General features: G+C 38.6%; 1 protein-coding gene and 1 non-coding gene across 3 annotated transcripts in view; one reads left to right on the forward strand and one right to left on the reverse strand.

The window, feature by feature from the left end:
• The window catches only part of FANCI (FA complementation group I), a 77,482-nt gene that overhangs the window by 19,155 nt on the left and 37,950 nt on the right, over nt 1–20,377 (forward strand). For both annotated transcript variants that reach the window (XM_007470517.1, XM_007470518.1), the window contains exons 9-13: nt 933–1,059; nt 6,861–6,953; nt 7,602–7,738; nt 10,017–10,197; nt 11,832–11,919. In XM_007470517.1, coding sequence (XP_007470579.1) covers nt 933–1,059; nt 6,861–6,953; nt 7,602–7,738; nt 10,017–10,197; nt 11,832–11,919 — 626 coding nt within the window. The remainder of the gene's footprint in view (nt 1–932; nt 1,060–6,860; nt 6,954–7,601; nt 7,739–10,016; nt 10,198–11,831; nt 11,920–20,377) is intronic.
• TRNAE-CUC (transfer RNA glutamic acid (anticodon CUC)) lies at nt 19,230–19,302 on the reverse strand. Its single transcript has one exon. It is a non-coding gene; the product is annotated as a tRNA-Glu (tRNA).

Below are 20,377 nucleotides of genomic sequence, written 5' to 3' on the forward strand. Positions count from 1 at the left end.
CCTCTCTTTCCCCTCTGTTTTATGCATATAGAAACCAAGGCACAGAGAAATTAAGGAATTTCCAAGGATTATGTAGCCATAAATTGGTGGACCTGGGATTTGAATTCAAGCAGTTTGGCTGCAGAATTCGTGCCTTTAATCCTGTTTCAGCGTACTGCTTCTAATCTGGAATAACTTTTAGTTATTTGGCTTGAGCAATTGATTAGAAGGTAGTCTTGTATACTGAGTTAGGAAAGACTGACAAAAAGCAAGTTTAGGGGGAAGTAAGCTCAGTTTTGACCATGTAAGTTTGAGATGTATATGAGTATCCCATATGGAGGTGTTGAGCAGTCTGGGGTTTTAGAGAGAGGTCAGGACAGGAGATACAGCTTGGAAAGGACTAAAGCCTTCAGACTGGATAGGGTCACCTAGGGAAATCGTGAAGAGAAGAGAAAGAAACGCAAGATTGAGCTCAGAGGCATTCACCATTTAAAGGGAGGATGAGCCAGCACAAATAATTAAGAGGCCAGTGACAATGCCCCAGAAGCTAAGAGAAGAAAATGTTTCAAGAAAGAAGGGGTCAACTGTGTCAAATCTGCTGAGGCTTTAATTAAGATGAAACTTGGTTATTGGTTTTGACAGTGTAGAGGTCATTTGATTATTCTTGCAAGGGCTACAAATAGCATTGGAAGGGAGGTTAGGGAGGGGACAGAAGCCTAATTGAATTGAATTGAACTGGGAAGAGGTAAAGAAGTGGAAATAATGACTATAGACAGTTCTTTCAAGAAGTTTTGTAAAAAGGAGCAGAGAATGAGACAGTAGATTTTGTACTTTGTGCCTGCCTCCAATGATCATATTAGTTCAGCTTGAGTTTTTCTATTTGTTCATATGAGCATATGCACTGTTGTCTCTTTCCCAAACGATAGCTCATACCATTCTGTTGAATCTTTTAGGCTGTTGGATTTTGTTACTGTACCATCAGGTGAACTTCGTCACGTGGAAGGCACCATTATTCTACACATTGTGTTTGCCATCAAGTTGGACTGTGAACTAGGGAGAGAACTACTGAAACTCTTAAAGGTAGCCCCACACTCTTAAGGAGATCCAGGATCTTTTTATGAAACAGGGATGTTTGAACTCAAGCCTCTTTTATGCCGGTTAATGACAGGAAACAAATACATAGAAATATTGTAGAACTACCCTGGGTCTAGAGGATCTCTTTTTTTTTACTTTGAAAGTGGAAGATATATGATATCACTACATTCTTAAGCAAGTTCTGTTTTAAAACCATACCTTAAGTGTTTTAGTGTTTAAAAAGAAAAAAAAAGGTGAAGACTGTTGAGCAGGAAACTCAAAATTTAACCTTAACTCCATTATTCTGTGAGCTTCAGTCTTGACCTCTGTTTCTGTATTTGTGAATTGGGGAAATTGCCTATTTCTAGTAATATATTGTGGGGTTTTGTGAAGCTAAGTCATTCATCATTAAATATTTGTGAAGTAGTAAGATAAAAATTAGAAATGTTTTGAACTCTTTTTAAGTATTTTGCTACATTTACCTTATGTCACTTTCTCACAAGTATAGATTTTTTTCTGAAGCATTTAAAAGAAGAAATCATGACCTGTCAATGCCTGAATACTTCCACAGATGTTTCCTAAGAATAAGGATTAATACCCTTTCACTGAGTTTTTTGAAGCATCCAGCCCAGTTTTCTTGTGTCTCTCATTGTCAGATTTGTCTTTTTCCTCATGATTAGATTCAAGTTAAACATTTTTGGCAAGAATATGTCATAAGTGTTGTTGTATACTTTCTCTTGTTGGGGTCAGCAGACTTTCTCTAAAGGGACAGACACTAACTATTTTAGGCTTTGCAGGTGATACGGTCTCTGTCAGTGCTACTCAGCCCTACTGTCGTAGCAAGAAGGCAGCCAGAAACAACACATAAATGAATGACTGTGGCTGTGTGCCAATGAAACTACATGGGCACTGCAATTTGAATTTTATTATTTTTTTTTTTTGCGGTACGCGGGCCTCTCACTGTTGCGGCCTCTCCCGTTGCGGAGCACAGGCTCCAGACGCGCAGGCCCAGCGGCCATGGCTCATGGGCCCAGCCGCTCCGCGGCATGTGGGATCTTCCTGGACCGGGGCACGAACCCGCGTCCCCTGCATCGGCAGGCAGACTCTCAACCACTGCGCCACCAGGGGAGCCCAGTTTGACTTTTATTTAATTTTCGTGTGTCACAGAATATTATTCTTCCTTTGATGGTTGTTTTTCCCCTCAACAATTAAAAAAGTGAAAATCAGTCTTAGCTCATGGGCTGTACAAGAATAGGTGATGGGCTAGATTTGTCCCAGAGGCTGTAGTTTGCCAACCACTATTCTGTTGCATTATGTCAAAAGGCTCATAGTATCAGGCAGTCTTAGCCAAATCATTTGATCAAGACAGTGACCATCAGTTTTCTTCATTTGCAAAGATATATGTTTCCCTTTGTAATTAGAAAGTAATCCATGGGATCATAATTCGAGGCATGCGAAAATTCTTTTCCTCAGCAACCTTTCACACTGGATTTTGTTTTCCCGTCTACTGATGATTCTTAGCCTAAATCACTAATTATACTGGGAGTTGCAAAATGGTAGAATTAAGATTAGAAAATTTCAATTCTGTCATTCCTTCTACATTATTAGCTGGTTTTCTTCTGTGAAAAGAGCCACCCCCCCCCATTTTTTTGGATATTGTTATGCAGCCAGTGAACCTTTTAAAATTCAGTCTGCTTGTATGCAGTACCCAGAGTGACCCATATTTGGCTAATTGTATCCTTGAGGTAGGCTTATGTGTCCTTCTGACATGGCCCCATTAGTCTTTGAGCACTTCTGTGGCATAAGCTATCCAAGACACACTTGTATTTTCCTTACCCCATCCTGTTTTCTCTAAGGAGCCTTGGGTCCCTTCTGTAGGAAAGGATATTTAAAGACCATGATGTAGGAACTAGCCTTTAAAGCTCCTTTGTCTTCTCTGTATCTGTTCACTCTTCTTTTTATTTAGGTTTACAGTAAGTATATTATTGATCTTTTCAAAGAACCAGCTTTATCGACTTTTATATTTGTTTGTTGGTTTTCTGTTTTATTCATCTTTGATTTTATATTTATTCCTTTTTTTTCTTTTTTTTAATTGATTAATTTATTTGTTTTTACTTTTGGCTGTTTTGGGTCTTCATTGCTGTGCACAGGCTTTCTCTAGTCGGCGAGCCAGGGCTACTCTTCATAGCAGTGAATGGGCTTCCCATTGTCGTGGCTTCTCTTGCTGCAGAGCACAGGCTCTAGGCGCGCGAGCTTCAGTATTTGTGGCATGCAGACTCAGTAGTTGTGATGCATGGGCTTAGTTGCTCTGCAGCATGTGGAATCTTCCTGGGCCAGGGATCAAACCCATGTCCCCTGCATTGGCAGGAGGATTGTTAACCACTGCTCCACCAGGGAAGCTGTATTCCTTTTTTCTTTTGTTTCTTGTCATTTCTTTCAGGGCTCAAAGACCTATTTTTTAAGCTTTATTGAGGTACAATTTACATAACATAAAATACACCCATTTGGGGCTTCCCTGGTGGCACAGTGGTTAAGAATCTGCCTGCCAATGCAAGGGACACGGGTTCAAGCCCTGGCCCAGGAAGATCCCACATGCCGTGGAACAACTAATCCTGTGCACCACAACTACTGAGCCTGAGCTCTAGAGCCTGCAAAGCACAACTGCTGAGCCCACGTGCCACAACTACTGAAGCCTGCACGCTTAGAGCCCGTGCTGCACAAGAGAACCCAGGACGATGAGAAGCCCACGCACCGCAACGAAGAGTAGCCCCCGCTCACTGCAACTAGAGAAAGCCCACGCACAGCAACGAAGACCCAACACAGCCAAAAAAAAAGAAAAAAAAATACACCCATTTTAAGTGTGTAATTCATTGATTTTTTATAAGTTTACCCAGTTGTGCAACCATCATCATAATTCAGTTTTAGAACATTTTCATCACCTCATAAGATCCTTCATGCCTGTTTCTATAGATTTACCTTTCCTGATTTCATATAAATAGAATCATACAATATGTAATCTTTTGTGTATGGCTTCTTTCATTCAGCATAATTTTTGAGGTTTATCCATGTTATAGCACTTACAAGTATTTCATTCCTTTTTATTGTTAACTAGTATTCCATTGTATAGACATATCCATTGTTTAGCTGTTCACCAGTTGATGGACATTTGAGTTTTTACTTTTTGGCTATTATGAATAATGCTGTTGTGAACATTCACATGCATGTCTTTGTGTGGACATATGTTTTCATTTCTCTTGGGTAGATACCTACAAGTGGAATTTCTGGGTTATGTAATACATTTATCTCTCTCTCTCTCTCTCTTTCTCTCTTTCTCTCTCCTCTCTCTCTCCCTCTCCCTCTCTCCTTCACTCTCTCCCTCTCTCCCTCCCTCTCTCTCTGTCTCTCCCTCTCCCTCCCTCTCTCCCTCTCTCATACTCGGTCCAGGTTGGGGTACAGGTGTAGTAACAGGCCATTCCTAGAGTTATGACGAGTACAGGACTGGGAGGAGACTGGGATCACTGTGGGAACACAGAAGAAGGGCTCCCGACTCAGCCCGGTGGGGGCCTGGGGAGAAGCGGAGTCAGGGAGGTGAGAGCCAGGTGAACTGATGCGGGAGTAGCAGTTGTCCAGGCAAAAGGAGGGAAGGGCATTCCGGGCAGAGGGAACAGCTCAGGCAAAGGCCTGGCAGCAAGGAGAGTTGAAGAGAAGTCATCGTTGACCGCCCTCTTTCTCTGGCCCCACATCCAAGTCAGCTCCGTCGCCCGGGGCTGGTCCCCATCACTTCTCTCCTGGATGACTACCCCAGCCCCGTGGCCTCAGCAGCCAGAGAGGTTCCTTCAAAAATGTTAACTCAGATTATACTACACCCCTGTTTAAAACACTCCAGTGGTTTTCATCCCGCTTGGAATAAGATCCACAGCCCTCACCTGCAGGTTCTCTGTCCACCTCTGCTTCCTGCCCACTCACTGCTCTGCAGCCACCCTGGCTCCCTGCTGCTCCTCAGACGCACTGAACACGTTCCTACTGCAGAGACTTTGCACGTGCTGTGCCTTCCATATGGAACACCCCTTGCCTTCCGGTTCAGTCCATCACTTCATTTAGGTTTTGGCTTAGATGTCACTTCCTCAAGCAGACCCCCTGCCCACCCTTTGCCCCAGCAGTCCTGATCCCTTGCCCAGCTCTATTTATCTTCCCAGCATTTGTCCCTGGCTGATATGATACATCAGTTTGTCTGATTATCACCTGTATGCCCTGGTGGAGGGTAAACTATGAGGGCAGGCACATTGTGATGGGGAACGTAAAACGGTACAGCTGCTGTGGAAAAAATGTTGGGTGGTTCCTCAAAATGTTAAATATAGAACCACCATATGGCCCAACAATTCTGCAGCTAGGTGTATACCCAAAAGAATTGAAAATAGGGACTCTAGCAGATATTTGTCCAACAATGTTCATAGCAGCATTATTCACAATAGCCAAAAGAGTAAAACAAACCAGCGTCTGTCAACAGATAAATGGATAAACAAAATGTACTCTACATACAATGGACGATTATTCAGCCATAAAAAGGAATAAAGTTCTGACACTTGCTACAACATGGATGAACCTCGAAACATTATGTCAAATTCATAGTGACAGAAAGTAGAAAATAACTTACTACGGGCTGGGAGGAAGTAGAAATAGTGAGTTATTGCTTAAACGGCAGAGTTTTTGTTTGGGATGATGAAAAAGTTCTGGAAATGGAGACCGACGATGGCTGCACAGCATTATGAATGTACTTAATGATACCAAATTTTACACTTAAAAATGGTGAAGATGGAGGGGGCAGGAAAGGCCTTGGGGAAGCAGGCGCCTGTTTTCCTGGTGGAGAAAAGCTCTCCAGTAGCAATGAAAAGGCAGAGGGAAAGCTGCTCTCTATATATATATATATATATGTATGTATGTATATATATATATGTATGTATGTATGTGTATATATATATATATATATATATAATGTTTTCCTTTTTTCTTGGCCATGCCGTGTGGCATGTGGGATCATAGTTCCCTGATCAGGGATCGAACCTGCGCCCCCTGCAGTGGAAGCACGGAGTCTTAATCACTGGACCACTGGGGAAGTCCCATATGTTTATAATTTAAAGAAACTACCAAATTGTTCTCCAAAGTGGCTACATCATTTTACATATCCGTCAGCACTGTATGAGGGCTCCTGTTTATCCACATCCTGGCCAATGTTTGTTACTGTCTTTTTTTTTTTTAATATACCTATTCTAATAGCTGTGAAACAGTATCTCATAGAAGTTTTACTTTGCAATTCCTTAGTGACTGATGATAACCAAACATCTTTTCATGTGCTTATTTAGTTGTTCTGATATCTTTGATGAAATGTCTATTCAGATCTTTTGCCCGTTTTTTGATTGCGACTTAGAGAGTTTTAAGACTGCTTTGTATATCATGGGTACAAGTCCTTTATCATGTATGTTATTAGCAAGTATTTTTTTCAGTCTGTGGCTTGTTTCATTTTCTTAATGGTGTCTTGAAGCACAAAAGTTTTGATTTTTAATGAGATCCAGTTTATCAGTTTTTTTCTTATATAAATTATGTTTTTGTTATTGTGTCTAAGAAATCTTTAATCCAAAGTCTTGAAGATTTCCTACTGTGTTTCCTTTTAAAAGTTTTATAGTTTTATAGTTTTATAGTTTTAGCTCTTATATTTAGGTTTCTGATCCATCTAAGGACTTGTTTTTAAGTAGGATATGTTATACTTTTCAGATGTAAGTTATGACTCCTTTTTGGTTTATCTGTTCTAGGCAGGACAACAAGGAGATTTCAGTAGTAATATATGTCCTTTCAGCATTGCCCTCTTCCTCTCTGTAACAAGAATACAAAGATTTGAGGAACAGGTATTTATGAATGACTTTTTGGTTCCTTCTGTAGTTGATAAAGTGTACAATAGTCTTTTTTTATTATTATTATCTTTTCCTAAACAATTCCACTCGCACCCTGCCAGCAGCATATTCCCCTATAAGAATGTAGGCCCACACTGTTCTCTGTGGGCTGCTTGAAGACTTCTTCAGATACTTGGTTTATACCTCCACTTCCTATTGTGTGGTAAGCCAGGTGGTGAGATGGGAATAAGAGTGGAAACATCACACAGTCCAAGTAGCAAGAATGGGAAGTTTAGCTGGGTATTCATTGCAGTTGTATTATGTTGTAGCTTTCTAAGAAACTGTCCCTGATCAACTTGAAATTATTGAGAATCTGTTATTTGAAAGAATGAAAATATTAAAATCCTTTACCCTTTTTTCTCATATGTGTTTCTCTGGTTGTGGGTAATATTGATTTTTAGCTCTTCTTCTCTCAAGGAAGACCTGTCTTCAGCTCTTTTAAGTTCCCACTGTAAGTCATAATTTTTGTATCATACTCATCAGTGAAACAGTTGTCATAGGGATATGAGTGTATGGCAGCAAGTAGGAACAGTTACAGGGTTAAGATTCTATAGTATGGGCTATCTTTTTTGCTTCATTTTCCTATTTCTTTCATTATATTAGGTATTTGACCTTTTAAAGTCTTTGGTTATAAAAAGCTTTAAGGATCTTCAGCTTCTCCAAGGCTCAAAATTTCTTCAGAATCTAGTTCCTCATAGATGTTGTGTTTCAACCATGATCTTGGAAGTGGTAAAGAATAGGTAAGTTCATGAACTATAAGGTTCATAGGGTATTTAGTGTTAAGATCAGAAGATCCTTGAATCCCAAGGGCTGAGTTCTTGGCCACCTTGATAGCAAGGATACAAAACTGAAGTAGGTACCTTTGCTCCTTTCATGCTATTTCCTTTAATGCTATTACTACTCTGTTGGCCTGAGTCTTCATTGGCTTTTTAGGTGAGTAGAAAACCAAGTTTTATTTACTTTAACTGTTGGAGTTTGGGACTGATGGATGGAATTGAATTAGCAGTTTTAGACAATTAAATTAGCAGTTTTAGGCAAATCCATTTTAAATCAAATTGAAGAAACTGGTAACCATCCTGGTTGTTACTTTCATGTTTAATGTTGTATTTCAGAATATACGTTAGCCGTTATAACAGTCTTTACTGTGTCATGCTTTGTCTGTGGTTTGTCTCCATGGTTTGCTATATTTAGCTCTATTGACATACTTTGTGTTTACCTGCAGATACTTAGACATGCAGAACATTAATGTACTAGGAAAAAAAAATCACCTATGAACCAATACAACTTCCAGGTTATACTTACCAACCCCTGTTTACCAATCATGTATGAGCTCTTTCATGTTACAGATAAATATTTTGTAGCAAACTGACTACAACTGTCTCCTCCCTCCAAGATGGGAACTTTAGCCCACAGCACACATTTCTCCACTTCATTCTTGTTAAGATTATTAACAGACTATACTTATTTAGACTTCATAATTTTACTGGTTTCTTTGTTTACATCTATCTTTTGAACCTCATACTTTTCACTTGGAAATATGCCATAAGTATATATTTTTTGCAGTAATCCTTTCTGATATGGTTTGTGGATAGTAAACTTTTCATATCTGAAAATGTCTTTGTTTGGCTCTTCCACTTGAACGGTAATAGTTGGACGAGGTTTAAAATTCTGAGTTTGTAATCAGTTTTACATTGTCTTTGCATCTAGAATTGTTGATGAAAAGTCTGATGGTTATCTGATTCTTGTATTATTTTAGATAATCTGTTATTTTTCTTCATGGGAACTTTTAAGACTTTATTTTTATCCTTGATCTTCTGAAATTTAACACAATTTATGTTTATGTAAGTTCTTTTTTAATTCATTTCTGCTTGGTAATTGGTGTGCCCTCTCACTGTAAGGAGTCATGTCTTTCCTAAACTCTGTAATGATTTTCTTCTTCTATTTTCTTTGACTACTGTCTCCCCTTTTTCTCTCTGTTGTCTCTTACTAACTGTTGGAATTTCTTGATCTGTGTGCTGTATCTCTTAATTTTTCTTTCACGTTTTTCATATTTTTGTCTTTTTGTGTCAAGTTGAACAAAAATTCCTTAGCTCACTCTTCTCAATAATTATTTCTTCAGCTCTGCCCATTTTATTCTTAGGTCCATTTATTGAGTTTTTCACTCTATCCATCATGTTTTTTATTTCCAAAATTTTTAATTGGTTCTATTTTCATAACAGTTCATTTTTTGTTTCATGCTATAATATTCTTTCTTATTTCTCTGAGGATATTCATTAGACTTTTAAAATCTTCTCTTTGTTCCATTAACCTTTTCCCTTAGCGATTAGTTCTCTTCATTGAGTTTGGTGCTTCTCTTTCGTGGTGATATTGTTTTCTTGTATTTGGTGGTTATTGCTTATCTCCTTATTATCGTTTTTGATATTCCCCATCAGTTTGTCTGAGAGTGCTGTATCTTTTAACACCTTCTGCCTCTGTGACTTGAGGGTAGTGGTAGGCTGTACCAAGGGCTAATCTTCTAGGTGTGGCATTGCCCTAATCCTCGAGCATGTTGTCATCCTCTCAGAGTGCTGCTCTGCCTCATATGTTTTTGTTTTTGTTTTTTTTGTGGTATGCGGGCCTCTCACTGTTGTGGCCTCTCCCGTTGCGGAGCACAGGCTTCGGACGCGCAGGCTCAGCGGCCATGGCTCACGGGCCCAGCTGCTCTGGGCATGTGGGATCTTCCCGGACCGGGGCACGAGCCCGCGTCCCCTGCATCAGCAGACGGACTCTTAACCACTGCGCCACCAGGGAAGCCCCTCATATGTTTTTTAATGTTCTGTAGTTTTTGGATTTTCTCGGTGTTCTGTCGGTAGAGATTGCTTGCCTACCATTCCCATTACTGTTCATTAAGAAATTCAGAATTTATGTGGAGTGTTGGTTATCCAGGTCAAGTTTGGGAAGTATGTAACATGGCAGAGAATATAGAGGTAAGGTATTTTACTAAGTTTTTCTTCTTAACTAAACTTTGTTTTCTTGCAGTGTTCACAGTTGGGATCATGTTACTCAGGGCCTGGTAGAACTTGGCTTCATTTTAATGGATTCCTATGGGCCAAAGAAGATTCTTGATGGAAAGACTATTGAAGCCAGCTCTGGTCTTTCTAGAATGCCAAACCAGCATGCATGTAAGCTGGGAGCTAATATCCTGTTGGAAACTTTCAAGGTGAGACTCTAGTTTAGTAACCATTCCCTAATAAATAGGGCATTAACTTGGGAGTTTGGGGGACAGGGCAATTTGAGTATGTAGCAGTTTCCCAGAACAGAGATTGGGATAGTAATTGAAACATTATAGACCCATTTGATGGAATACTTACTTTCTCACTTTTTATTTATATGAGATTTTCATTTATTCTAATTTCTGTTCTTCCTGACCATTTCTTAGAAGTTTGAGTATAAGTTAACTTCCTCATGATTTCCTCTTCTTCCTCTAGCAGTAAATCATTTCTGGGTTTTTAAAATTCCCTTATACAAAAAATAATCTTTTAGGTTGCTGTAGAACATCAAGCTTGAAGAATCATGCTTATTGGTTCATTGTTTTTGAAGAACCAAATTGGGGAATTTACACTCTTTTAATTCATTACCATATTATGACTATCATCTCAATCTTAATTTCTGAAGTAGCTTTCAAAAATTCATTTCAAGTTAAAAAAAGATCATATCTGAGACTAAACAAATTTGCTTTGCTAGTGATTTCTCTAAGACATCATCTTTACATTCAATTGTTCACTGTATCTACACATCAAAAGTATCTGCTGAAAATGTTATTTGGAGGCCAATTTAAATGTAAATCTGATGTTCTGATCCAGAACTATGAAATGAATGCCATATAATAGTCCTTGAGAATTGTGTATTAGATACATATGACTCTCCTTAACCATAATCTGATTAAAAACATTCTTAGAATAAGAAAATGGTTTTTGTTTTTAAATTAATCTTTTTTAAAACTAAGAAGGTTCCACTTCATTTCGCACAGATGTTGGCTTTGTCAAGCTATCTATAGAACATATAATTTACTGATAATCAGATGATTAGTCCAGGGTCTGAAAGTAATTAGTCTGTATCCCAAAGTTATCAAGTTCAGATATGAAGTTTAACTAAAATTCAAGTAAAAATTCAAAACAGGTCATTTTTTTTTTTTTTTTTTTTTTTTTTTCTTGCGTTATGCGGGCCTCTCACTGTTGTGGCCTCTCCCATTTGCGGAGCACAGGCTCCGGATGCGCAGGCTCAGCGGCCATGGCTCACGGGCCCAGCCGCTCCGCGGCATGTGGGATCTTCCCGAAACGGGGCACGACCCCGCGTCTCCTGCATCGGCAGGCGGACTCTCAAGCACTGCGCCACCAGGGAAGCCCAAAACAGGTCATTTTTTAGGCAGTTGCTGTGCTTGTAGAAACTGAGAAGGGCTTGGTGAAGATTTTCTAGGTTTTCAGAAATTTTTGTGGGCTTTTAAATTTTAAAATAAAAGTTGTGCATACTGTCAGGAATATGGACGTTGACATGTAATAGATACCTAGGTAGAATTATTCCTGTTTGATGCTGGACCTTATATGTAGCAGTACTTTCATATGATCTCTCTTTTAGGCTAATAAAAGTTTCCCCTGCTAATGAATTGTCTGAGCACAGAAAGAGGGTAGAATTGAGTGATTCTTTCCAGATGATTCACATTATATTTGTCTTTGAAATAAACAGTCCGGTTTTACCCATATTCAAACTGTTCTTTAATCTCCCTAACATGCGTTGATATAATTGTAAGCTGAAGGTCACCAAGGAATATTTTATTGGTTCTTCCCTTCTTTTTAGATCCATGAGATGATCAGACAAGAAATTCTGGAGCAGGTCCTCAACAGGGTTGTTACCAGAGGATCCTCCCCCATCACTCATTTCATAGGTATTGAACTTTGGAAGGGTGGTTAAAGTTGTCAGGAACATTTTTATTTAAATGTCATAATGCTTTTGGTCCTGGAAAAAAAAATGTAATGATACGGTAGATTGACATCTTTAATGACATCTTTGATTATTATGCCAGTAAAACATAAATGCATTTATATTGTCTATGGTTGTCAAGAAGGAAAAGAGCATATAACTAATGAGTGAAACTTCTGTCTTGCATCAACTTTCTCTCTTTTTTGTTTGAATACTTCTCAGGTGAGTGCTGTCCTTCTGCTGTCACTCATTGACCTCCCGTTCTCTTAACCCTTGACATTCGTTTTTTGTTTTTTGGGGTTTTTTTGGCGGTACGCGGGCCTCTCACTGCTGTGGTCTCTCCCGTTGCGGAGCACAGGCTCTGGATGTGCAGGCTCAGCGGCCATGGCTCATGGGCCCAGCCGCTCCACGGCACGTGGGATCTTCCCGGACCGGGGCACGAACCCATGTCCCCTGCAACGGCAGGCGGACTCTCAACCACTGCGCCATCAGGGAAGCCCTAACCCTTGACATTCTGACTTCAGTACTGGTCTCTTTGGTGACCTCTGAGTGTTGCTCTTTTAATACATATATCCTAATGTCTAAATCCACTGGTCTTATCTTAATCACCAACTTTCTTAATTTCTCTACCATTCTACACTGTTTACAACTCCCCTGAAATTGATAACTGTAATAATTTGCATCTTATCCTCTCAACCAGCGCCATCAGGGAAGCCCTAACCCTTGACATTCTGACTTCAGTACTGGTCTCTTTGGTGACCTCTGAGTGTTGCTCTTTTAATACATATATCCTAATGTCTAAATCCACTGGTCTTATCTTAATCACCAACTTTCTTAATTTCTCTACCATTCTACACTGTTTACAACTCCCCTGAAATTGATAACTGTAATAATTTGCATCTTATCCTGCCTGTGATCAGTTTTTTTTTCTTCTTTAGTGATTCCTTTTCTTTCTTCTATCCTTAAATGTCAGGGTTCTCCAAAGTTCTGTACTTGACACTTCATTCTACTTTTTTTCTTTCTTTACAGCTTTATTGAAGTATAATTGAGGTACAACAATGTCTACATATTTAAAGTATAACAGTTTGATAACTTTTGACATACGTATACACTGGCGAAACAGAAAGTATCACCACAGTCAAGATGAACATATCTGTCACCCACAGATGTTTCCTGGTGCCTCTTTGTAATTTGTTCCTGCATCCCTCTCTTCCTTCCCATCTCTCATCTGTAGTCTGGTCTGCTTTCTGTCACTATAAATTTAAAAAATTTTATATAAATGGAATCCTACAGTGTGCACTCCTTTTTTTTTCCTTTCTTTTTGGTCTGGCTTCTTTCACTCAGCATAATTCTTTTGAGATTTTTCTGTAGTTGTCACATGTATCAATAATTGATTTCCTTTTTATTGTTAGTAGTATTCCCTAATATGGATATAACCACAATTTATTTATCCATTCACCTGTGTGCAGGTTTTTAGGTTGCTTCTAGTTTTGGGCTATCACGAATAAAGCTGCTATGAACACTAATGTATAAGTCTTTCTGAGGATGTATGCTTTCATTTCTGTATGGAAACATGTTATAGTGGAATGGGTACACCATATGGTAGGTGTAGGCTTTATAGTTTAAGAAACTGCCAAGACTATTTTCCACAGTCGTACCATTTTACATTCCTATAAGCAGTGTTTCTAGTTGCTCCACATTGTGACCAACTCTTGGTATGATCAATCTTTTTAATTTACTCATTCTAATAGCTATGTAATAGCACCTGATTGTGTTTTTGTTTGCATTTCCTCAATGCCTAATGATATATTGAACATTTGCCATGCTTATTTGTCATTTCTGTATTTTCTTTGGTTAAATGTCTGTTCAGGTCTTTTGTCCATTATTAAAAAATTGAGTTGTTTCCCTTTTTATTACTGAGTTGTAAGAGTTATTTATGTATTCTAAATGCAAGTCCTTTGTCAGATATATGTTTTGCAGATATTTTCTCCTGGTCTGTGGTTTGACTTTTAATATTTGTAACAGTGTCATTTGAAGAACCACCATTTTAAATTTATCAGTTACCAGTTCATCAGTTTCTTTGTATAGTTCCTGTTTTTTGTCATGTATTAAAAAAAATCTTTGCCAAACCCAAGGTCACTAAGATTTTCTCCTATATTTTCTACTAGAAGCTTTATAGTTTCAGCTCTTAGATCTGTGATCCATTTTTGTTAAATTTTGTATAGGGTGTGACATAACAGGGTTCATCTTTTTGCTTAAGGCTATCCAGTTGTTCCAACACAATTTTTTGAAAAGATTATCTTTTCTTCATTGAGATACCATGACATCTTTATTGAAATCAACTAACCATACATGTGTGGGTCTATTTTAGGAATCTTTTCTATTCCATTGAGCTATGTGTGTGTTATGTCTTGATTGCTATAGCATCATAATGTGTCTTAAAAGCAGTAGTGTAAGTCTTTTAACTTTTGTCTATTCTAGGTCCTTTGCATTTCCAAATAAATATTCTAATCAGTTTGTCAATTTTTATAAAAGGTCTCAAGTTTTGATGGAGATTGCCTCAAATGTATGGATTAATTGGGGAGAGAATTGGCATCTTAGCAATATTGAGTCTTCTAACCCACGGACACAATGTATCTGTCCATTTATTTAGGTCTTCAATTTCTTTCAGCAATGTTTTGTAGTTTTCAGTGCGTGGATCTTGCATATCTTTTGTCAGTTGATCCCTATTTCATTTTTTGACACTGTTGTAAATAGTATTTTTTAAATTGTCAATTTCTGATTGTTGATTGCTGTTGTGTAGAAATAGTTGCTTTTTTAATATTGACCTTATATCCTGCAATCATGCTAAACCCACTTATTAGTTCTAGTCACTTTTTGGCAATTCCTTAGGATTTTCTACATAGAAATCACGTCATCTCCAAATCTAGACGTTCTTGGTATCAGTGATATGTCTTTTTTCTTTTTTTCTTTATCAGTCTGGCTTAGAAGCTTGCCAGTTTTACTAATCTTTGAAAGAATGAGATTTTAGTTTGAATTTTCTCTGTTTTTTTTTTTTTGTTTTCAATTTCACCAAATTCTGCTTTTTATTATTTCCTTCCTTTTGCTTGCTTTGGGTTCATTTTGCTCTTTTAAGTGATTGAAAAGCATCAAAAGAAGAATATATCATGATACATGAAAATCTTAGACTTCAGATTTCATAAAATATAGTATTATTGGAATACAGACATGCTCAATCATTTATGTGTTGTCTGTCTTGCTTTTATACTTTACCAGCGGAGTTGAGTTGGTATATATATATATGCATACACCAACTCATGATATATATATATCTCACATGACCCATTAAGCCTAAAATAGTTATTGTCTGGCCCTTTACAGAAAAAGTATGCGAACTTCTGGTCTGTTATATTTACCTAGATATTGTTATTGCTATTTTTTCCTTCCTGATGATTGAAGTTTCCTTTTGTTTGTGTGAAGGGTTTTAACTACAAAATCCATTCTTTTAATAGAAGTAGGGCTAGTCACGTTATCTAAATCTTCTGGGTGAACTTTGGTAGGTTGTGTCTTTCAAGGAATTTGACCATTTCATCTTAAGTTATCAAATTTATTGTCATGAAGTTGTTCCGAATATTCCATTTAATGTCTGTAGGATCTATATTGATTTGCCCTTTCTTACTCCTGAAAGCCATAATTTTCATCTTTTCTCTTTTTCCTGATTAGTCTAGCAAGAGGTTTATCAATTTTATTGATTTTTCTCCAAGAACCAGCTTTTGGTTTCATTGAGTTTCTCTGTTGTTTTTCTGTTTTCAGTTTTATTGATATGTGCTCTTTTTTTTTTTTTTTTTTTTCCGGTATGGGGGCCTCTCACTGCTGTGGCCTCTCCCGTTGCGGAGCACAGGCTCCGGACGCGCAGGCTCAGCGGCCATGGCTCACGGGCCCAGCCACTCCGCGGCATGCGGGATCCTTCCGGACCGGGGCACAAACCCATGTCCCCTGCATCGGCAGGCGGACTCTCAACCACTGCGCCACCAGGGAAGCCCTGATATGTGCTCTTTTTTGTTTTGTTTCTACTGCTATTTCGGGTCAGTCTGTGCTTCTTTAGATTAAAAGCTTATGTCATTAATTTGAGACCTTTCTCTTTTTTTTCAATACAAGCATTAAACTATAAATTTCCTTCTAAACGTTGCTTTAGCTGCATCCCATAAATTTTGTTTTTTATTTTCATTCCGTTCCAAATACTTTTAATTTCTTTTGTGATTTGTTCTTTAACGCGTGGGTTATTCAGAAGTGTGTTGTTTAGTTTTCAAGTATTTGTAGATTTTCCAGGTTTTCTGTTATTGATTTCTAATTTGTGGTTATAAAACATACTTTGTATGATGCGAATTTTTAAAAATTTATTGAGGGGCTCCCCTGGTGGCGCAGTGGTTGAGAGTCCACCTGCCGATGCAGGGGACATGGGTTTGTGCCCTGGTGTGGGAGGATCCCACATGCCGCGGAGCGGCTGGGCCCGTGAGCCATGGCCACTGAACCTGTGCATCCGGAGCCTGTGCTCCACAGCGGGAGAGGCCGCAACAGTGAGAGGCCCACGTACCGCAAAAAAAAAAAAAAAAAAAAATTTATTGAGACTTGTTTTATTCTCAGAATATGGTCCATTTTGATAAATGTTCTCCACGCTATTGAAAATAATATGTATTCTGTTATTAGGTAGTTTTCTATAAATCACTGAATTCAGATTATTCAAGTCTCCTGTGTCCTTACTGATATTCTATCTACTTATTCTGTTAACTATTAAGAGAGGGGTGTTGAAGTCTCTGACTTTGTATTTATAGAAATGACTGTCTGTGCCTTTCAGTTCTATCAGTTTTTGCTTCAGGAATTTTAAAACTCTATTATAGGGCATAAACATTAAGGATTGTTATGTCCTCTTGGTTAATGGATCCATTAATTGTTATGAAATGACCTTTTTGTTCCTGGCAATATTATTTACTCTGAAGTCTACTTTGATATTAATATAATCTCTGCAGCTTTCTTTTTATCAGTATTAACATGGTATAGTTTTTCCATCTTTTTAGATTTAACTTATTTATGTCTTTATGTAGTTAACTTGGGTTTTATTATAGACAGCATACAATTGTGTTTTACTTTTTCTTATCCAATTTGACAGTCTCTGACTTTTAATCTGGGCAGGCCATCTACATTTAATGTGATTAACATCTGGCTATTTGTTTTCTACTTTGTCTGTTTTTGTTCCCTTTTTTCTCTTCTCCCTTCTCCTTTTTTTTATTTTTTTGTGGTACATGGTCCTCTCACTGCTGTGGCCTCTCCTGTTGCGGAGCACAGGCTCTGGACGCGCAGGCCCAGCGGCCATGGCCCACGGGCCTAGCCACTCCACGGTATGTGGGATCTTTGCAGACCAGGGCACGAACCCGTGTCCCCTGCATCCGCAGGTGGACTCTCAACCACTGCACCACCAGGGAAGCCTCCTCCCTTCTCTTGAATTGAAATTTTTTGGTTTTTAATGATTCCGTTTTATCTTGCTAATTTGATTAGTTATATCTCTTGTTTTATTTTCTTTTGGGTTGCTTTAGGGTTTATGATACACATCTTTAACTTATTATAGTCTACCTTCAAGTAGTAGCATACCTCTTTACATATAGTATAAGAGCATTACAACAGTATACTTCCAGTTTTTACTCCTACTCCAGTAGCTTCTGCGCATTCTCATGCATTTTACTTCTTGTCAGTATATTGAATTATATCTATGTTGTTGTTAATTTAGCTTGTTTTTATTTTTTATTTTTTTTATCTTTGGCTGTGTTGAGTCTTCATTGCTGTGCACAGGCTTTCTCTAGTTGTGGCGAGTGGGGGCTACTCTTTGTTTTGGTGCTCGGGCTTCTCATTGCGGTGGCTTCTCTTGTTGCAGAGGGTGGGCTCTAGGGCGTGCGGGCTTCAGTTGTTGTGGCACACGGGCTCAGTAGTTATGGCTCACAGGCTCTAGAGCATAGGCTCTGTAGTTGTGGTACATGGGCTTTGTTGCTCCGCGGCATGGGGGATCTTCCCGGACCAGGGCTCAAACCCATGTACCCCGCATTGGCAGGCAGATTCTTAACCACTGTGCCACCAGGGAAGCCCTAATTCAGGTTTAAACATTTATCTTTTTAAGAATTTTTTAATAAGTCTTTTAATTTTTACCCATGTGTTTACCATTTCTGGTGCTTTTTCCTTTGTGTAAATCCAGATTTCTATCTAGTATCACTTTCTTTCTGTCTGAAGGACTGCCTTTAATTTTCTTATACTGCTCATCTGCTGACAATGAATTCTTTTGTGTATCAAAAAAAGTCTTCATTTCATGTTACTTCTTAAAAGACATTTTCATTGGGTATGGAATTCTAGATTGACTTTTTCTTTTAGTGCTTTAAAGATATTGCTCTACTTTGAGTTTTGGCTTTCATCATTTCCAGTGAAAAGTCTGCTTTCATTCTCTTTTTTTTCTCTTTATAATGTCTTTTTTCTTTTTAGATTTCTTCTTTATCAGTGGTTTTAAGCAATTTAATTATGATGTGCTTTAGTGTTGTTTCCTTAATGTTTCTTGTGATTGAGGTTTGTTAAGCTGCTTGGATCTGTAAGATTATGGTTTTCATCAAGTTTGAAAATTCTTCAGGTATTGTCTCATCAAAAAATTTTTTCTGTCATCATCTTCCTCACTGGTGCACGCACATGCACGCGCGCGCGCACACACACACACACACACACGGTCTTCTGCGACTCCAGTTACACATATGTTAAGTGGCTGTAAGTTGTTACACAGCTCACAGATATCCTTTCTTTAGTCTTTTTTTTTTTTTTTTTTTTTTTTTTTTTTTTTTTTGTGGTACGCGGGCCTCTCACTGTCGTGGCCTCTCCCGTTGCAGAGCACAGGCTCCAGACGCGCATGCTCAGCGGCCATGGCTCACAGGCCCAGCTGTTCCGCGGCATGTGGAATCTTCCTGGACCGGGGCACGAACCCGTGTCCCCTGCATCGGCAGGTGGACTCTCAACCACTGCGCCACCAGGGAAGCCCTCTGTAGTCTTTTTTACTTTGTGTTTCATTTTAGATAGTTTTTATTGCTGTAAATTCAGATTCCCAAATCTTCTGCAGTGATCTTATCCATTAAAATTTTCATTTTTAGATGTTTGATTTATGTCTTCCATATCTTCCCTGTCTTTTTTTTAAACATGCTTCCCTGACCTATTTTTTTTTTTGCTGTACCACATCTTCTTGCAGGATCTTAGTTCCCCAACCAGGGATCAAACCTGGGCCCCTGGCAGTGAGAGCACCAAGTCCTAACCACTGGACCACCAGGGAATTCCCTTCCCTTACCTTCTTGAACATATATTTTTTTTAGTTGTTTTAATGTCCTTGTCCACTAACTCTATCATTGTGTAATTTCTGATCTGTTTTTATTGATTTATTTCCTCTTCGTCATGAGTTGTGTTTTCCTGCTTCTTTGCATGATGAATAATTTTGATTGGATGGCAGACACTGAACTTCGCATTGTTAATTTGCTGGATTTTTTTTTTCCTTCGAATATTATTGAGCTTTAAGTTTCTTGGAAAGCATTTAATCCTTTTTATGATTATTTTTATGTTGTGTTATATAAGACCAGACAACCTTTAATCTAGGGCCAACTTGGTGCTACAATTAAAGCAATGCTCCTTGTATATTATGAGGTGTCTCCACTGTGGATGTTGTGAATATAAACTATTCCTGTCCTTTATGACCTCTGAGAATGGATTTGCCTACTGCTTACCTGTGATTTTTTCCCTGACTTCAGGTTGTTTTTTCATACAGATGCACTGACTAGCATGCAGCTAACATATAAGGGAAGCTACCTGCACATCTCCAGGGCTCTCTTTCCATGCAGCTCTTTCCTTTCTGGTACTCTGCCCTATGAATTCTAGCTGCCTTAGCGTTCCTGAATTGTCAACTCTTGTCTCTAACTCAGGAAGACTGCTGGATTCTGAGTTTCCCCTCTCTGTGCTACTGACTAGAAACCCTCCAGGCAGTAAGATGGGGCAATTATTATAAGCCTCTCCTCATTTATTTCCCTTCTCTCAGGGATCATTGTCTGTACTGCTTCTTGTCTGGTGTCTGAAAATTGTTGTTTCATGTAATTTGGCTTATTTTCTTGTAGATGTTTAAAGTGGGAAGATAAATCTGGTTACTCTTACTCCATCCTGGTGGGCAGTGTCTGTCCCTCTTTTTATACATTATCTTACTTACAGATATCATACACCCCTTCTCATGATTTCATTTATTTTGGTGGGGTCTTTTGTGGGCATGGCTCCCAAATCTTTATGTCAGGACTCTCCTCTTTCCTTAGTTCAGTGCTTCAGTGACTTCATTCCTGCTGGGTATTTCCCTTTAGTATTTCTTTTTC

Source organism: Lipotes vexillifer, unplaced genomic scaffold (assembly GCF_000442215.2).
Source record: "Lipotes vexillifer unplaced genomic scaffold, Lipotes_vexillifer_v1.1 scaffold412, whole genome shotgun sequence".
In the NCBI taxonomy this organism is placed as follows: Eukaryota; Metazoa; Chordata; class Mammalia; order Artiodactyla; family Lipotidae; genus Lipotes; species Lipotes vexillifer.